The sequence below is a fragment of the Condylura cristata genome, unplaced genomic scaffold (assembly GCF_000260355.1).
Source record: "Condylura cristata isolate star-nosed mole 26May11 unplaced genomic scaffold, ConCri1.0 scaffold00035, whole genome shotgun sequence".
Classification (NCBI taxonomy): Eukaryota; Metazoa; Chordata; class Mammalia; order Eulipotyphla; family Talpidae; genus Condylura; species Condylura cristata.
The window spans coordinates 5,690,551-5,707,057 of NW_004567136.1; the positions used below are offsets into that span (position 1 = coordinate 5,690,551).

The following is a 16,507-nucleotide window of genomic DNA, read 5'->3' on the forward strand; positions in this document are numbered from 1 at the left end:
TTGGGCTTGTGAAAAGGGGCGGGGTAGGCAGCTGAAAACAGCCATTGGTCAGCCCAGGCGCTCTTAAACTTTCTCCAAACGGACCGTTAAGAGGGACTCCCAAAGGGTGACTCGTCCTAACGTTAGTGTCTTCTTGAAATGCAGTAGGTGGCTTCAATATGTCGTGCTTTAAAAGAAGAGCGGGCCGCCCCCAGCGCCCCGGAAGGCAGCACCCTTCGCCACGCCCCCTAGCTGCGCCTGTCCCCGCCCCTCAGCTCTTGCCCCGCCCCCGCCAGGTTGCCCCGCCCTTCGCCGAGCTGCCTTCGCCTTCGGACGCGCCTCTTCTGTCAGAGGTCGCTCTCCAAGATGGCGCGCGTGGTGAAGGCGGCGGCGAGGGCTGCGAGCGCCCTAGGTGAATACCCGCGCTGTCCGGGCTCACCGGGGGCGGGGCGCGCGGGACGGGAAGCCGGGGGCAGGGCGACGCCGCGCTGGGGCCGGAACGCCTAGAGCTGCGTCCTACCCCGAGGCGCGCTCTGCAGCGGCTGTCAGCAGCTTTAGGCTGAAGTTACCTTCCCCGAACGCTTCAGGTTAGCGCCGGGGTTTTCTTACATTGTACTTGAGTCCCACGGCTTCCCTGGGAGAGTTGTCCACTTGTCATCGCCTCTTTTCCTTTGTGGCCCCATTGAGGCGGGGGATCCTGCCCGAGGGGCAGCAAGACGGGACGGAGTAATTGGAGTAAACGCAGAGGGGCATAATGCACGTGCCGTGAGAGACTGGGGGGAACCCGGGAGGGAGGGGAGACCTGGGCAGCGCTGTCCGCTGAACTTCAAGCGCGGCCAGTACCCCGCTGGAACACTTGAAGGTCAGCTGTTCTAGGAATGTCAGAGGGGCGCTTTTCCCTAGTGTATTTCTTGTTTGTACGTAAACAGGGAAGATAAAAGCAAGCAGATTTGAAAGGTGCCTTGACTTCGCTCCAGCTTTATTTAAGGAAAAACAAAAAGCTACCCAGATCAGCAATGGCAATAACTAGTTCTCTGACTACCCAGATCAGCAATGGCAGTAACTAGTTTTCTGACTACCGAGATCAGCAATGGCAATAACTAGTTTTCTGACTCCCCTGTCAGTCTACTTTTCTCTCTCTCCACTTCTGCTCTCATCAGAGAACAGCTGTTTCTCTTAATCTGAGATTCCTTGTTAGAAAGAAAATACCAAGAGGTAATGCTTCAGAACATTTTGACTTTAGAACATTATTCCAGAACACTTATGATAAATTCTTCAGCTTAGCGCCTTCAGAACGTGAACGAGGATGAATTCTTAATGTCAGATTTCTCTCCTAGAACGTTTTTCTAGTCCATCTTTTGAGACTTGTAGTTCTACTTATTCTTTGAAGTTCCATGTCAAACTGAACCAGCTCTCTGTTGATCACTGTCTTTCTTGCTAATCACGAAGTTTCTTGTACAGCTGCCAACACGAGTCACCAGGACTATGATGAGACGCTCAAAGTCATCTATAATAGTTTCTCTGTCTCAGCTCTTCATCAGTTTAAAGAGCTGATATGTATACATGGAAAAATATAACAGGCCGAGCACAGTTTATTAAAATAAATGTCTATTTAATAGGCACTCATCAGTTTTTAATACTAGCACACCATCCTGGCCTCTCCTTCCTCTCCTTGGTAAACTACAAGTCAGCATCTAAGCTCATGTATCCTTATAAGTATCTGCAAACAAAAAAAAAGTCAAGTCATTGCTTATCTGTTCGCCTTCTCTGAAAGTAGATAGTGCTCATAGAACATACTCTACAGATACTAAGAATCAAAAGAACGGCGGAGAATTTCAGAGGAACAAGAAAAGTTAAGCTTAATGGTGTAGCAACATCAGCTTTAATGTCAGACAGTCCTGGGCTTGAGACCCAACTTTGCCACTTAGTGCGCCCCTGTTCTAAGTAAGGAAAATAGCACCTCCTGTTCCATGGAGTTACTGGGAGACTTACAGTGCTCACTGAACTATTACTGTTAGCTCCATTCTATGACCATGAAGACTGAGGCAGAGTGGAACTACCACACGATGCAGTCCACTTCAAATCATGTATTTCACAGTCTGCTTGGGCAAGATTACTTAGTGGTATTGATCTCTAACAGAATAAACCTGTAGGTTTCTACTGGGGAGGTGAGATCAAATCAGCAAAATGCTATGCTGTGAGATTCTGCCCTCCACTGGTAAAACCCGGCAGTATGGAAGGTGACTAGAGACCAGGGCCTTTTGGGAGGATAATAGCCAGCATATAGGTTCTTGAAAGGCAAATGTTACAAATGTGCTTTCTATTTCTATATGATATTAAGAGAACTTCCCAGGGTAAAACAAAAATGGTGGCAGTTTGGGTGAATTGGAAAGTTACTATAAGTAACTAACTTTAACTTGGAAAACTGTAAATTCATATTCTTATGTCACAATAAAAAGAACATGTTTATAACCAGCAGCATTATTCCAGTAGGATGCCAGTGGTCACTAAATACTGAAATGCTACCAAAGGTGTTCTAAAATTAGTCCACATTTTCCAGAGTGAAAAGACGAGCAGTCTTCTTATCATAAAAATTAGTATGTTGTGAATTGTACAGTAATAAGTATAGCAACACCATGTGCGCTAAAACATAGCGAAACATAACAGCAAGTTTATTAGTTAATAGGATTTTAAACATAAATGCAATACCATGTATAGGGTAAGGACACGATCACCTTTTTCCTTTAAAGATATAAACTAAAATGTCTTAGAAGTCAGAAATGCTTACATTTATAAATAGGTTACTGCTGCACTTTTCTAAAAGTGCAAACACTGATAATCCTTGGAATGTTTTTTGTACTCTCTACTAAGCACTTTTCAGAGCCCTTTGATTGTACTATTCCTTTCAACCTCATTGGCAATCCTGTGAAGATCACTATCTTCTACATGAAGAAACAAAGGCACAGAAAGGGTAAGCAGAGGGTCAGAGTTACACAACTGGGCTAGCTCAGGATTTCGACCAGGCCTACCCCAAAAGCCCCACTCTCAGCCATAGGCCCACTGCTTCGCATACAAATCTCACACACAATACAAACCTCACACACAATACAAACCTCACACACAAAACCTGAAGGTGAGCATGTAACTAGTAATTTGAAATTAGAGCAAAGGCTTTTTTATGTATATAAGTTTATATACTTAATATATATGAAATATATTATATATCAATATATGTATAATTTTAGAAATACTTTTATGTAATCGTTGTTATAAGAAGGGAGTATAACTTCCAACAAGTTAGAAAACTGTTGCAAGAGTGAATACTGATAATGATTCGTGTGACTTTGTACCATACACATATTGGCTTAAAGGAAAATTAAAAGAAAATAGTGTATTTATAAGTTGGCTCTCATTTATCCTACCACTTTTGATGCTTAAATTTTAAAGGACCCAACGTTTTCTTTTATTGTGGGTAAATAGGAATAGCATAAAATTTATCATGTTAGCCATATTTAGGTGTCCTATCTGTATGTGATCATCCCACCTTCTGTCTCCAGAATTCGTGTCATTCCAAAGTCAATCTCTATCATTCAGCAGTAACCCCCGCCTTACTCCCTCTCCCTGCCCCCTTGGCACCACTGTCTTACTTTCTAGATGAAGTTGACTATTCTATGTCAATATTTTGACCTTATAACTGACGTGGTTTTAAGGTTCATCCATGTTTTAGCATGTACCAGAATTTTGTTCTTTTCTAAAGTTGAATATTACATTGTTCGTGCATGCCACATTTTCTTTAAGCTTTCCATTTGTTTTTGAACAATAGAGTTGTTTCTGCCTTTTGGCTGTTATGAGTAATGCAGCTAACTATGTACATGGCTATATCAATACCTCCTCATACCCCTGCTTTCAGGTTTTTTTGACGCATACCTAGAAGTGGTAATTCTGTTTTAAGGCCCTGCATTTAAGGAACATTAAGTCTTCACTGAAAAGCAGGAGAAGCTCAGAAAACTAGATCAGATTAAGCACACAAGTTCTACAAGTTGGAAGGACTGGCTTTATGAAAGGCTAGTTTTTAGTTTTCAGAACAGAAATTGAACCTGTTAGATAGCAAGAGTGACCAAGTCATATGACTGTGAAGAGAGATTTACTTTTATTATGTAGTCACATATAAATGGGGCAGTTAGAATTATAAGTATGAAATTATTCCTCACCATAGTTTTAAACAAGTTAAAAATAAGTCTGTGGGGCTGTGAAATCATCTGGTTAAATGCTGAAAACTTAAGGACTTCTTGCCAAACTAGCTAGAAGATCCTCCAGATGATTGGATTTCTAAGTATGTTGTTTACATAAAGCAAATAGGCAAAAGTTCAGACTTAACAACTTACTGTGCATTCTAAAATTAGATTATGTGAAGTTTGAATAACTTTGCAAATATATTTTAAAAAACACTGGATTGTACACCTCCAATGGATAAATGTTATAGTACATTAATTATATCTAAATAAAGCTGTAATAAAATGTTATTACAAGTGGTCATTCACAGTTTTACAATACTTCATGTGCTAAGTGAATGTATAATTTCTTTAGCTACTTAGTGTCCATAATGCACATATGTGATTAAACCTTTACTTATTTGGAGACATTGGAAAGTCTGATGTGAAATAAGTGCATCTGAGTCCAAAGAAAGGCAACATGATTTTTAAATCATGGAACTAAAAATATTTGATGAGAACAATTACAAGGTGAGAGAAGTTAGTGTTCACCTAAGACATCAGGTTCGGAAGCATATGTGTTACTTACACTTCAGATTCCCGACACGCGTGGTCATTTGTTTCCTAAATCTGTACTTACTCATCTTTACACTCTTGTTTTTTTGAACACTCCTGTTTTTAAGTATCTTATACATTTATTCACACATATATTGTAATTTTTTATGCAAAGTAACCATTATTGGAGCAGTCACAAATTACACATTACAGAGTTCAAAGTAATACAATTCTGCTGTACTTTTCTGAGCTGGGTGGCAGAGACACCTAAAATTAAAGAGTTGTGAATTCCTACCATTTGAAATAAAAATATTTTTACAAAGTTGACAGAAGTCAAAGGAGAAAGTTTTATAAAGTTTTATAAGTAAACTAATAGCATATCCTTTCTCAAAGCATCTTACATTTCTAGAGATAAGATATACCCACAAGCTGCCACAAAATCTTGATTTTGTTATATATAAAAACATTCTTATCTTTCTAACATAAAAAGTGGATTTTGTGTTCTATTAAAGGAAAAAGAACCAAAAATTCTAGTAAACTGTTTCTTCTTTTCCTAGTTAGAATCCAGTGATAAGTAAGTTATGGAGAAAGAGATTATACTGAAGCTTCTAGTAACATGAGTTGTTTGAGCTTCCTTTTCAGTGCCAGAGTGTTTGAAATATCCCTAAATGCAAACGGACAGAGAATATAAAACTTCACTTGGACCCTTCTAGTTTGTTCCTCTGACATATGTTCCGTTGCTGATAGCAGGGCACTGCCACCGAGGGCCTCCAGCTGCCCCATCTTCTGTAGAGATAACACTGGGAATGAGAAGTCAGAAATACCCAAACTCAATAGATGGCATGCCCTTAAAATTCCACGGAGCAAACGAATACTTAGTGTGCCGATTACTCTGAAGTTCATTGACCCTCCCTCTCTTTGGACTCTCAATACAAATACCATCTATATTGGGTTTCCCTTAAAAATTGTACTTGTTTCAGATGAACAGGAGAAAATGTAACGGCAATGCAACTAGTGATTTTGTTGATGGTTAGCATTTTTTATATTCACTACCACCATATCCTCAAGAGTTAGTTTCTTGGTCTCCACACGTAAGGCATGCTACTCTTAGCAAACAGTTTACGTCATTGGCAAGAATGGCTAAACTTGTTGTGCACCTACTATGAATGTTGGCACCGTATTGTATTTTTCACACCGACTGTCTAATCTTCACAACAAAGCAGCAAGGTAGATTTTTAGAGGGTAGTACTGGTACTTATAAGAAACTAAAATAAAACACAATAGAAAATATCATCATATCACATCTAGTGAGGACTGGATGTTCTTTTTGTGAAATTTGCTTTCATTTACATATTTATGTCCATGTGTACTGGGTTGGAATACACTTGGCCATACTTTTGTCCTTCAGCATTAGAAACAGAAACCAAAAATCTGGCCTGAGAGGAAATCCATATAAGTTTAAGTGCCTCTTGATCCCTCCTTGCTTTCCTTTAGTTGACCATCAAATCAAATGCACATGAAAGATTACTGTGTGGTTAAGGTTTTAATGAACTTACTATAGAATAGAAAACAAAAACTGTGTCATAGGTGGGGAAGAAAATTGCTTGCTCTCATCACTGAATGTCCATTATTTCTCTCTCACATTCAAACTTGTGGAATGCAGCAAAGATTCTTAATTTCTTAAAATTCTTAAGATAGTGCAGCTGTTGCTAACCTTTATCAGTAAATATAGATTACTATGAAACATGCCATTTTTCTGGATTCGGCTGCAGCTCAGAATTAGCTTTGTAATTCCAGACAGTTACTCAAATGGGCAGAGCAGAGTGAGTAATTTTGAATTAAGTTTTTCCATTCATCTTCCTGGTTTGATTTCAATAATTAAAAAGAAACTGTATAAAAATAATTTTGTATGTATTATTTATTTAGTCTTTTAATTTTAGTAGTACATTAATTCTCAAAAACAGTGTTTCAATGGCTGTTCAATTTTTCAGGGCTTTTTTCCAGACTCCACATTCCAGTTTCAGCAGTAAGAACTTTCTCCATGTCACAGTCCTCGAATCAAGTACCAGGTCCCGTATGGAACCTGGGGCGACTCAATCATGTAGCCATAGCTGTGCCAGACTTGGACAAAGCCAAGGCGTTTTATAAGAATGTTCTGGGGGCCCAGGTCAGTGACGCGGTCCCTGTTCCTGAGCACGGAGTGTCTGTTGTTTTTGTCAATCTGGGAAATACCAAGATGGAACTGCTGCATCCACTAGGGAAGGACAGTCCAATCGCGGGTTTTCTGCAGAAAAACAAGGCAGGAGGAATGCATCACGTCTGCATCGAGGTACGCTGCTTTCTGTAACACTTGGTGTTTTCGATTTCCCTGTTACAGATGTCTTTTATTTGTTGGTCCATGGATTGCCGCAGTTACCAGAGACCGTGATTAACTCCCTTAGGGGGAATGGTAGTGTTGGGCCTACTCAAAGATGAAGCCATATATTCTCTTTCCCTCTAGAAAATTGCAAAAAATATATAATAGCATGCTATCGAAGTCTGGATTCAGCAGTCTCTACAAAAGCACAGTTTTGAATCTTCAACCAGGTCTTGGCCTCAGCGACTCCGGTGTGTCAGGAGCACAGCTGCTTTCCCTGTTCTAGGCAACTGAAAGGACTTTTTAACATAAGACTCTCCATATGCATACTAAGTGTTATAATTATTTCTATCCTTAGAATTCTAATATCTTGTTCCTTATTATAAAAGAAAATGCATTTTCAATTACTATGATTTTTAAGATTTTCTGACTTGTATCTGCTAATAATTCCTGAGAAAACCTAAAATGTTAGCCAGGAACATTGTTGTAAGAGAGCCTTTATCTACAGATGCTCGTGGCCAGAGAGCTGCCTCATGGAATATCAGTGCTGCCAGTTAGGCTTCAATTTAAATTATTTTGATAGGGCAATTCTTTTGATAGAAGGAATGACATAACTAATAGCTAGATCTCACTTCCAATCCAGAAGAGAGGTGATTTCTAGAGGCATGCAAAGATTTAGTTCATATTGCAAGCATTTGAAATCCTCAAATGTATTCACCACTAAGTACTTGAAATTCAGCAGTGACATGCAGGGGCAGCTATTGGCTAATTACTGTATACTGTGATAAACAGAATCAATAACGTGTTATCAGTCACACAAAAGAGAGAGGGGTTGGGAGGCATCTCCGACTGAGTTACGATGACTGTCCCAGGACGGCATTCCAGGCAGAGGGAGTAGTAGCCTGTGGGAAGACAGAGTCACACAGCAGTGAAGTCCTCTAGCAGCACATGAAGTGTCCGGTGAGCACTGTTTCTTCTGATTCTTCTAGATTCCCTGTGAGGGTGCTGTTAATCCCTTTGACGAGTGAAAAGACTTGAGACGTAGGATAGTTAACTTGCCCATGGTGAGCATAGCGTACATGGCAAGACTAGTGTTCAAACCCAACCCAGATTTGTTCTGATTCCAGGATCTACACCGTTAGCCTCAGGGCCAGATTGCCTTGATGGTATTAGCTGAGCTTTATATTGAGGGGAGAGCCATGAGACATTAGGCATGTAGCTGAACAAGGCCTACTATTTAACCTTTAGGACCTTTTTTAGGACATTAATTTTGGCTTGAATTTTATTTCACTGGACTTAGAGGGTTGGTCTAAGACCACCCCCCCTCCACAGGTTGAGAAGCAGGATCATCTGCCTTTGAATCCACTCCTTCCTCTCTGGCACTACACTATCTGTTCCACATCAGAGAGCTTGTGCCTTCAAAGGAAACAGTTATGTGAGTTAGAAGTTCAGTTAAGCAAAGAATAGTGAAGTTCAGTAATATAATAGCAAATTCAAAAGCAGAGATTATAAAGGGGGAATGAAATGTGTATCAATGTAAGGTGAAGGTAGATCATGGGAGAAGATATGAAGTTGTTGGTCAGTCAATTGCTACATTAGTGTAAACTCCCCCTCCCTCCACTCCTCATTATTTCTTGCCATCTGTAAAAAACAAAGTGGTTTAACTATAGATATTTCATTTTTCATTCTAAAAAGGATCTGTCCCAATGCCGACGGGACAGCTCCACCACCCATGACATGTCACTTACCAGTTAAGTGGCATTTGCCATTATCAGCTGGAAGGGCGGGAAGGCAGAGAGAACACCCTGCAAGTGTCTTCAAAGAGATAGCCCAGAAGTCTCACGCCATGCACAATCATGTGGCTTGGGCTCCAGCCTCTTCCACTTGGCTACAAGTGGAGTCTGGCCAGGCAGTTACATACTCTCCTAAAACTTGGCATCTATTGTAATAAAAAGAAGAGTAGAAAAATGGGTACTAAAGTTGACCAATCTACCACCCTTAGGAACTTTTTTAAAAAATGGTATTGCTGGACGAGCGTTTCTGAATAAAGATGTGCTGTAAGATGGAAACATCTGAGAGTTAGTGTTGCCAGCAGTCTTTGAGATGAAGTTGTCACCAGATGCAGGGAACTTGGTTTCCTGAGCCACCAGATGGAGCAAAATTCCTCACCTGTTCTTGAACAGGATGTAGTTTTGTTGCACGAAGCTGCTGAGATTTCAGGATTGTCTTGCCACTTATAACTTAGTCAATTCTAAATCAACCTAGGTCTGACATCCCCCACCAAAAGGTAGAGAAAGTGGTAGAACTACTCAGAACATATTTCTTTCGTCATTTCAGTGACCACTGTGTGTATATTTTTCCAAACTCTGGGCTATTAAGCAACTCTCCTTCTGCTCAGCATTTTGTGCTTGAGGAGTCTGGGGGAGGGCCCTGCTGAGCACTTCTAGCTCGTGGTCTGTCATGGGGCTGTAGACCTTGCAGGCTCTGCTGGGCTGGGTGATGCAGGTGCCTGACTCAGCGGGGTGCCTGTGGGGTGGGTGCTCAGCTGGCTCTTCCTTTGGGGACGGTGAGGATGGGTCTTCAGGTGACTGTGCTCAGTGAAATAGTCCGAAAGTGAAGTCAGTTACTGAGTGATTTCTTTCATTTGTGGCATATAAATAGCCAAGCAAAACAATCTGGCAAAATAGAACAGAAGTGACTCGGACTTGGTGAAAACTATGCTGGTTACCAGTGTTGGGGGGTGGGGCGGAGCATACAGAGGCTGGAGGGGACAGTAGATTGGCCTTGGGGCTTTGGTGGACACGAGAGAGTCAGCATGTTTACTGGGAAGTCAGTAACATATTAATGGGAAATAAAATAAAAATGAGATAGAAGGAAGCTCTGCAGCATCTTTTCTCATTGAGCCAATAGTCTTCCTGAAAGAAAACTTAACGTAACTTTAAGGTAAAAGGCTAATGAGGTAATTTACCTCTTTCATACTGGAGAATATCTGTTCTTCAGTCCAGTAGGGAGAAACTTAAAATACTTTTAAAATAATTCCATCCTCAGGCTGGAGGTAAGGTAGTTGACGCCCTTTGGCAGGTGCAAGCTCTGTGAGTGGTCTGCGTGTCCTGAGTCCCACATGTGGGAGTCTGAGAGGAGGATGACATTTCCCAGAGCACAGCCAAAGGATGGGCAAAGTTTTTAACTTTGCAGGTAATTAAGTAAGAAAAGAATTTTTTGACTTCTCATCCACTGCTAATATCATTTCATCAAAGAAAGTGCATTTTATTACCAAATAGTAAAGAAGAAAAAGGAGAAATGGTAATGGTATTAAAACAGCCCTGTCAGTTAACCAAATTTAGCCTTTTTTTTTTTTTTTAATGTTTTAATAGCAACTGGTGAAAATTGCCGTGGAAATCAGCATTTAGGAAACTTTCATCATACCCAAGAGCAGCAAAGATAGCAAATGTGGAAGTTCAGAAACAGCGTGCCCTTGTGAAATCATTTCCAAAAATACACAAGGGTGAACCCACACACATTGAGAACAATGTTAGGTTTGCATGATTCCTTAATTTTTAGTTTTTGAGGAAAACACAATTGAAATATTTTTTGTTGACTTTTTAAAATTCATGGATTTATGTCAGATTGAGGGTTGAATCCATTTAGTGTTAATACCAATTAACACAATTATAATTTTAGATAAAATTAAAAGTCTACATGTGTGGCTTCAATGAAAATGCCATGCATCATTAAAAAGTGACATATTATTACTTGTGAATTTAGTTCTCATAAAATTGGGCCAGTGAGAATCTTATGCCTTAAGATGTTTCATAGTTATTTAGTCCAACTCCTTGCCTTCAAACAAGATTGTGATCCCATTTCAGATGGAACAACTGAGGATTAAAAAAAAATTCTGATTGTGACAATCAAAAAAATTTTTATTTGGAGTACTCTTACTCTAAATTTACAAATGATGGGGGAAACCAACATAAATCCTCAGAAACAGATGAGCTCCTTCTCCCCTCCTCAGGGAAAAAAAAAAAAAAAACAAAGATGGGTAGATGTTTAAGTGAATCACCCAGATTTTCACTAATGGTATCCGAGATCGTCAGGAGCTCTGTGATGCACAGCTGTAACTGTCTGAAGGATTATAAAAGCAGATTTTTAAAATAGGTTTATTATTGGCTATTACTTTTATTACGTAGGGGGACCAACTTAATTTCCCAAATCAAATTGCTTTGTATTTCTTATAATCTTAAAGTAGATAATGTGTCTACTTGCAATTCAGAAAATTAAACGACACTTTTATTTCACTCTTTTTATTACTGCCAAAGAAAACATTAGGAGTGTTCTTAAAGAACTACATATTTTATGGCAACACTCTTAACAAATGGAGGGATATCTTGCAAGATCTCTAAAACCAAAGTTAGTGACAGAAACAGTAGTAGAAACAGAAGGTAGTAAAATGTCAAATAGGTATTTTCAAAAAATAGCTATAACTTTGTAAATCTTAGAAGTATTTCTTGGCTTAAGGGATAGTAAAGAAGCAATAAACCGAAAGTTGGGATGTATCACCTGAATTAAAGATGTTTGTGTTTGGATAGAACGTCGATAATTGAACATATAGAACATGTTCTATATGACAACATATAGAACAGACTATCAAGGGCCATGGAAACGTCATGACTGTATTTGGTGTCATTAGTAGGAAAAAAGAATGAGCTCCTGTCACTCATATTCCATCATTGTATGGTCTTGCCTCATGTGCTTGATCTTTTTTCTTTTTTACTTTGTTAAGCTACTTTAAAGTAATTTCATGTCATTTGTGAGAATAACCACAAGAAATAATCGCAATGACATTATTGTATCAGTCAAACTTAAAAGAAAAATATGTTGTCACTGTCATAAACACAATCCATAGATTAGATTTCTTAAATTGAACACAAGTGTCTCTACCTGAATTCAAATAAGGTCCACTTGCTACAAATGGTTGTTAATCTCTTAAGATTCTCTTTTTAAAATTACTGTTGACATCTCACATTAGCATAATATGTTTATTATAATTAATGACCAATAGCAGCATATTACTAAAATTATACTTTATTCAAACTTTCTTAATTTTTACTCAATGCCCTTTTTCTGTTCCCATCCAGGACACCACATACATTTAGTCATCACGTCTTCATAAGTGCTCTTGCCTGTGAATATTTCTGACTCTACTTGTTTGATGACCTTGACATTTTTGAGGACTTCTGATCAGTTATTTTATCTAATGTCTGTCAGTTGAGGCTATCTACTGATTTTCTCCCCATAAGACTAGGCTTCTGGCATTTAGAAGAGCCACGTCAGGAAAGTGCTGATCCCTTGTGTCATCCCAGCAGTCACTGTGACTGACCCTGCTGATGTTGACCTTAATCCCCTACCTAAGCGAGATTCTCCACTATAAAGTTGTTCTCTTGTATGTTTGATCTCATTCTCATATTATAGTTAGAAAGAAGTCACTGTGTGAGACAAACACCCACGGGATGAAAAGTTATAATCAGTCTCCTTGATAATTCCATAAACTATTTGGAATTTTTCTGCATGAAAGCTTTTTATACTCTTCCCCCATTAATTAATTTTTTGAACACTTATTCAGTTATTTATATGTTCAATCATTATGTCAGTTTTGACTCATACATATCTCTTTTATATATTGGGTTATAATCCAACGCTGCTTTATTTTGCTGTTCATGTTATTCTAGCTTAGCTAATAGGATCCTGGTTAGCTCCCCTGTTCCTTTAACATACCTCCTCTTTCCCCGACCCTTCCTTTCTGCTGCTCTAAGGTGTTAGTCTTCTATATTCCCTGCCCCATCCTAGTACCAGCCACTTCTCCAAGGGGCCCAGGTTATTTCTAATGGGGTATGGCATTAGACTCCATGATCTGGGCTCTTGGGGTGTGTGTTGCTTAGGAGTATTGTTCTAGGTTGCCTCAGTTAACAGCAAGGACATGTAAGTGTGTACATATACACACATATCTGTACATATACACACATATCTGTACATATTTCTATGTGGAGCCAGTAGAATTTATATGTTGTCTGTGATATTGTGATTATAATATATGTTTGGCGGTTGTCCCCACTTTTGGCACAGAGCTCTTTAAAGCCACTGGTGTTTCCTAGGCAACCTAGGGCTGGTGGGTTACCCTAGGACCCCACCAAGTGACTGTAAAGTGTTGGAACTTTTGGTCCCACCCCCAGCTTTCAGTGGGGGAAGGGAATGGGACTAGAGAAGGAATTGATGGCTAGTGACCAGTGAGTTAATCAATCACACCTATGTAATGGAGTCTATAAAAGCCCAGAAGGTTGGAGTTCAGAGAGCTTCCAGCTTGATGACCGCTTGGAGATTCAGGAGAGTGACGTGCTCAGAGAGGGCTCCAGCTCTCTGCCCTTTCTCCTTCCTTGTCCTGTTTATCTCTACTTATAATACTGTTCTATTTATCTCTTACGTTTCCTGAATTATATTCTTAGCTGGTAACCTAGTAAGTAAAATGTTTCTCTGAGTTCTCTGACCACTCAGCAAATGAATCAAATCTCAAGAAGAGTTTGCAGAAACCTGAATAATAGCCATTAGGTTGGAATCACAGGGGGCAACCTGACCTGCAGCCCAGACACCTGGGGAGGGGCCGTCTTGACTGAGCCTTCTGGCAGCTGCTGCTCTCTCCAGGTGCAGAGCTGAGTTGTAGGACATCCAGCTGGAGTTTGGAGTATTCCTTGGTAAATGGGAGAATACCCACACACTGGACTTGGTATTCAAACCTGTAATGTCTGTCTCACACACTCATGAACTCAGGAGTCTGATTCTGTGACCGCAGGCACCACAGAGCCTTCTTTTGTCTCCCGCCATCTACTGTCCACTAACTGAAGTATTTCTATATACATGGTATTAGCTTTCTAGGGCTAATAAATGACCACAAACTTGGTGTCTTAAAGCAAGAAACTTATCATCTTAAACAATTCTAGAGGCTGGAGCCCAAAGTCAAGAAGAAAAGAATATGAAAGAAATATGCAGAATAGAGCATAAGAGACGTACAGAACATGCCGACAGTTGGAGCAGAGTCTAGTTGGAGTCCCGGAATTGGATACACAAAGTACCACCAGTAGTACTTCTAGAAGAAAACAGTGTAAAGTTCAGGGTGCATGATTGTAAGTTATATCAGGAAGATGTTTACTGATGAAAAAAATTCTTAAGAATCATATTGCTCACCTGGCAACTGCTTTTCCTTCTCTGGACTACTAGGCAATTTTTCATGGTTATTTCTGAGCAGTTCTGCCCATGGAGAGATGCAGCAGATCTCAGGAGCCCCAAGTTTCTTCTGAGACTTATGATGCATATAATTTGTTATTTTTATGACCTCAGATATGTTCTCATTTCTTTTTCACAAGGTGGATAACATAAATGCAGCTGTGATGGATTTGAAAGAAAAGAAGATCCGTAGTCTAAGTGAAGAGGCCAAAATAGGAGCACATGGAAAACCAGTGATTTTTCTCCATCCTAAAGACTGTGGTGGAGTCCTTGTGGAACTGGAACAAGCTTGATTTATTTTTTCAAGAAAGTTGATTGACCTGAAAAACCTTATCAGAATGTACTTTGACATTGAGTCCTTCATTGCTCCCATCACTTAAAAGTTGAAAATGAAAAGTGATAAAAAGAGATTAAAACATATATGTAAATAATGTTTTTGATTTTTCCTCTGATTTGGAATAAAACATTGATTATAAAACACTTAAGGAGCATTACTAAAATCACATAATAAATATTTTGTGTTCCAAAATGGCATAGTTGAGTACAGTATGTTGCATGAAAGGGTGTGTGTGTGACTCACACAGGTGCTTCGGCAGATGAGAATTCTACCTGCGAATCACTGACGCCTGGCTCAGCAGTTATGGGAGCTGCAGGGCAGTGCATTGGGGGCAGAGCTGCTTTACTGGTGTTTTGGACCAAGTGCTTTAGAGGAAACTGTTTAATCAGTTTGACATCAAAGTTTTGGGCCTTTTCTGAAACAGGTCATGTTCACAAGTTCCTTGTGACGTTTGTTTTGGCTGCTAGTGCTAAATGTATAAAGGAAGTTTGGGGGAAAACTTGGTGTATTATCTAGTAGGTGTATAGACAGCTGAAATTTTTTTTAAATGGCAGACAGAGAGAGGACAGCGAATTTGTAGTTGTTTATCACTCAAATGTTGGAACATCAAGACAGACCCCACAGGAATATACAAAGTGTGTAGAAACCCATTGCCAAGAAGCTATGGTCCAGTTGGGAAAACTGCTTCATGAAGTAGCTATAAATACTTTTAAAATAACGTATGAGTGAATTGAAAAGGAATATAGATCTTGAGGATGGACTCAGAGTTTTATCTGGTTTTTAGTCAGAGTCTTTAATAGAAATATTAAAAAAGATCAAGATTACAGATGTATGGAATGCATACATAGTGTATGAGAAAGGGGTTCACATTTTAAGTTTGTGGAGATTGAATGTTGAGTGAATGGGTAGGTATGTATACATAGTTTACTAGAGAAAACAAGTATAACATCCAATATATAGATGGTTGTGGGGTAGAAAATAAAGGGACTTAAATGTTGGCTAAGTATCTATTCAACTTGAAAAGATAAATGATACTAATAGAGTGGTAACTACATGTATATATGACAATTCCACTGAAAATAAACATAACACTCGCAATACAGGTGAATCAAAATGGAATACTGAAGTTTGTCCAGATAACCAACTTGAAGACAGGGAGGGGAAAGTAGAAAAGAAATAATAGAATGAAAGTCCTATCTCTTAACATATCAATAATTACAGTGAATGTAAATGGTTTAAATGGGGGAGTGTATTTAAATGGGAGAGTGTAAAAAATGACCCAATCAACCATATGGCATCTGCAGGAGACGCAATTCAAATCCAGTGATACTGGCAGGTTAACAGTAGGAGAATGGAGGAAGATAACCTTTGCAAACAAGACGAAGAATGCTGGAGTGGCTGTATTAATATCAAAGTAAGGTTCAGAGTTGTTGAAGTAGTAAAATCAAGATGGACAGAAGGTTTTATGGGCTTTTCAATCTGATACCCATGTTGGGCTAGCAGTTACAGAAACTAGTCTTCTCTGTCTCAAAGTGACCTACAGTGGTCCAGCAGCTACAGGGTGTGAGCATGAATGGCCCCATCCTGCTGAGTGTAGAGCAAGAATAGCTATTAGTTCTGTGCCTTTTACCAGCTGGACAAGTATTTTATTTTTACATGCTTACTGTAGGCAGAAAACAGCCTTTTGGTTTTAATTCAAATCTTAGTTGTTCAAATGTCAACTACAGATAGTTTCCTATTTATAAGGTCTGACTTAGGATGTTTTGACTTTGTGATGATATAAAGATGATACGATTT

General features: G+C 39.4%; 1 protein-coding gene across 1 annotated transcript; it reads left to right on the plus strand.

Annotated features, from left to right (window-relative positions):
• Window positions 1–306: 306 nt before the first annotated feature.
• Window positions 307–14,871, plus strand: MCEE (methylmalonyl CoA epimerase). Its single transcript, XM_004693079.2, has 3 exons — window positions 307–391; window positions 6,737–7,074; window positions 14,514–14,871. Exons 1-3 carry the CDS (start codon window positions 346–348, stop codon window positions 14,664–14,666), a joined length of 537 nt encoding a protein of 178 aa, XP_004693136.1. The 5' UTR covers window positions 307–345; the 3' UTR covers window positions 14,667–14,871.
• The last annotated feature ends 1,636 nt before the right edge of the window (window positions 14,872–16,507 follow it).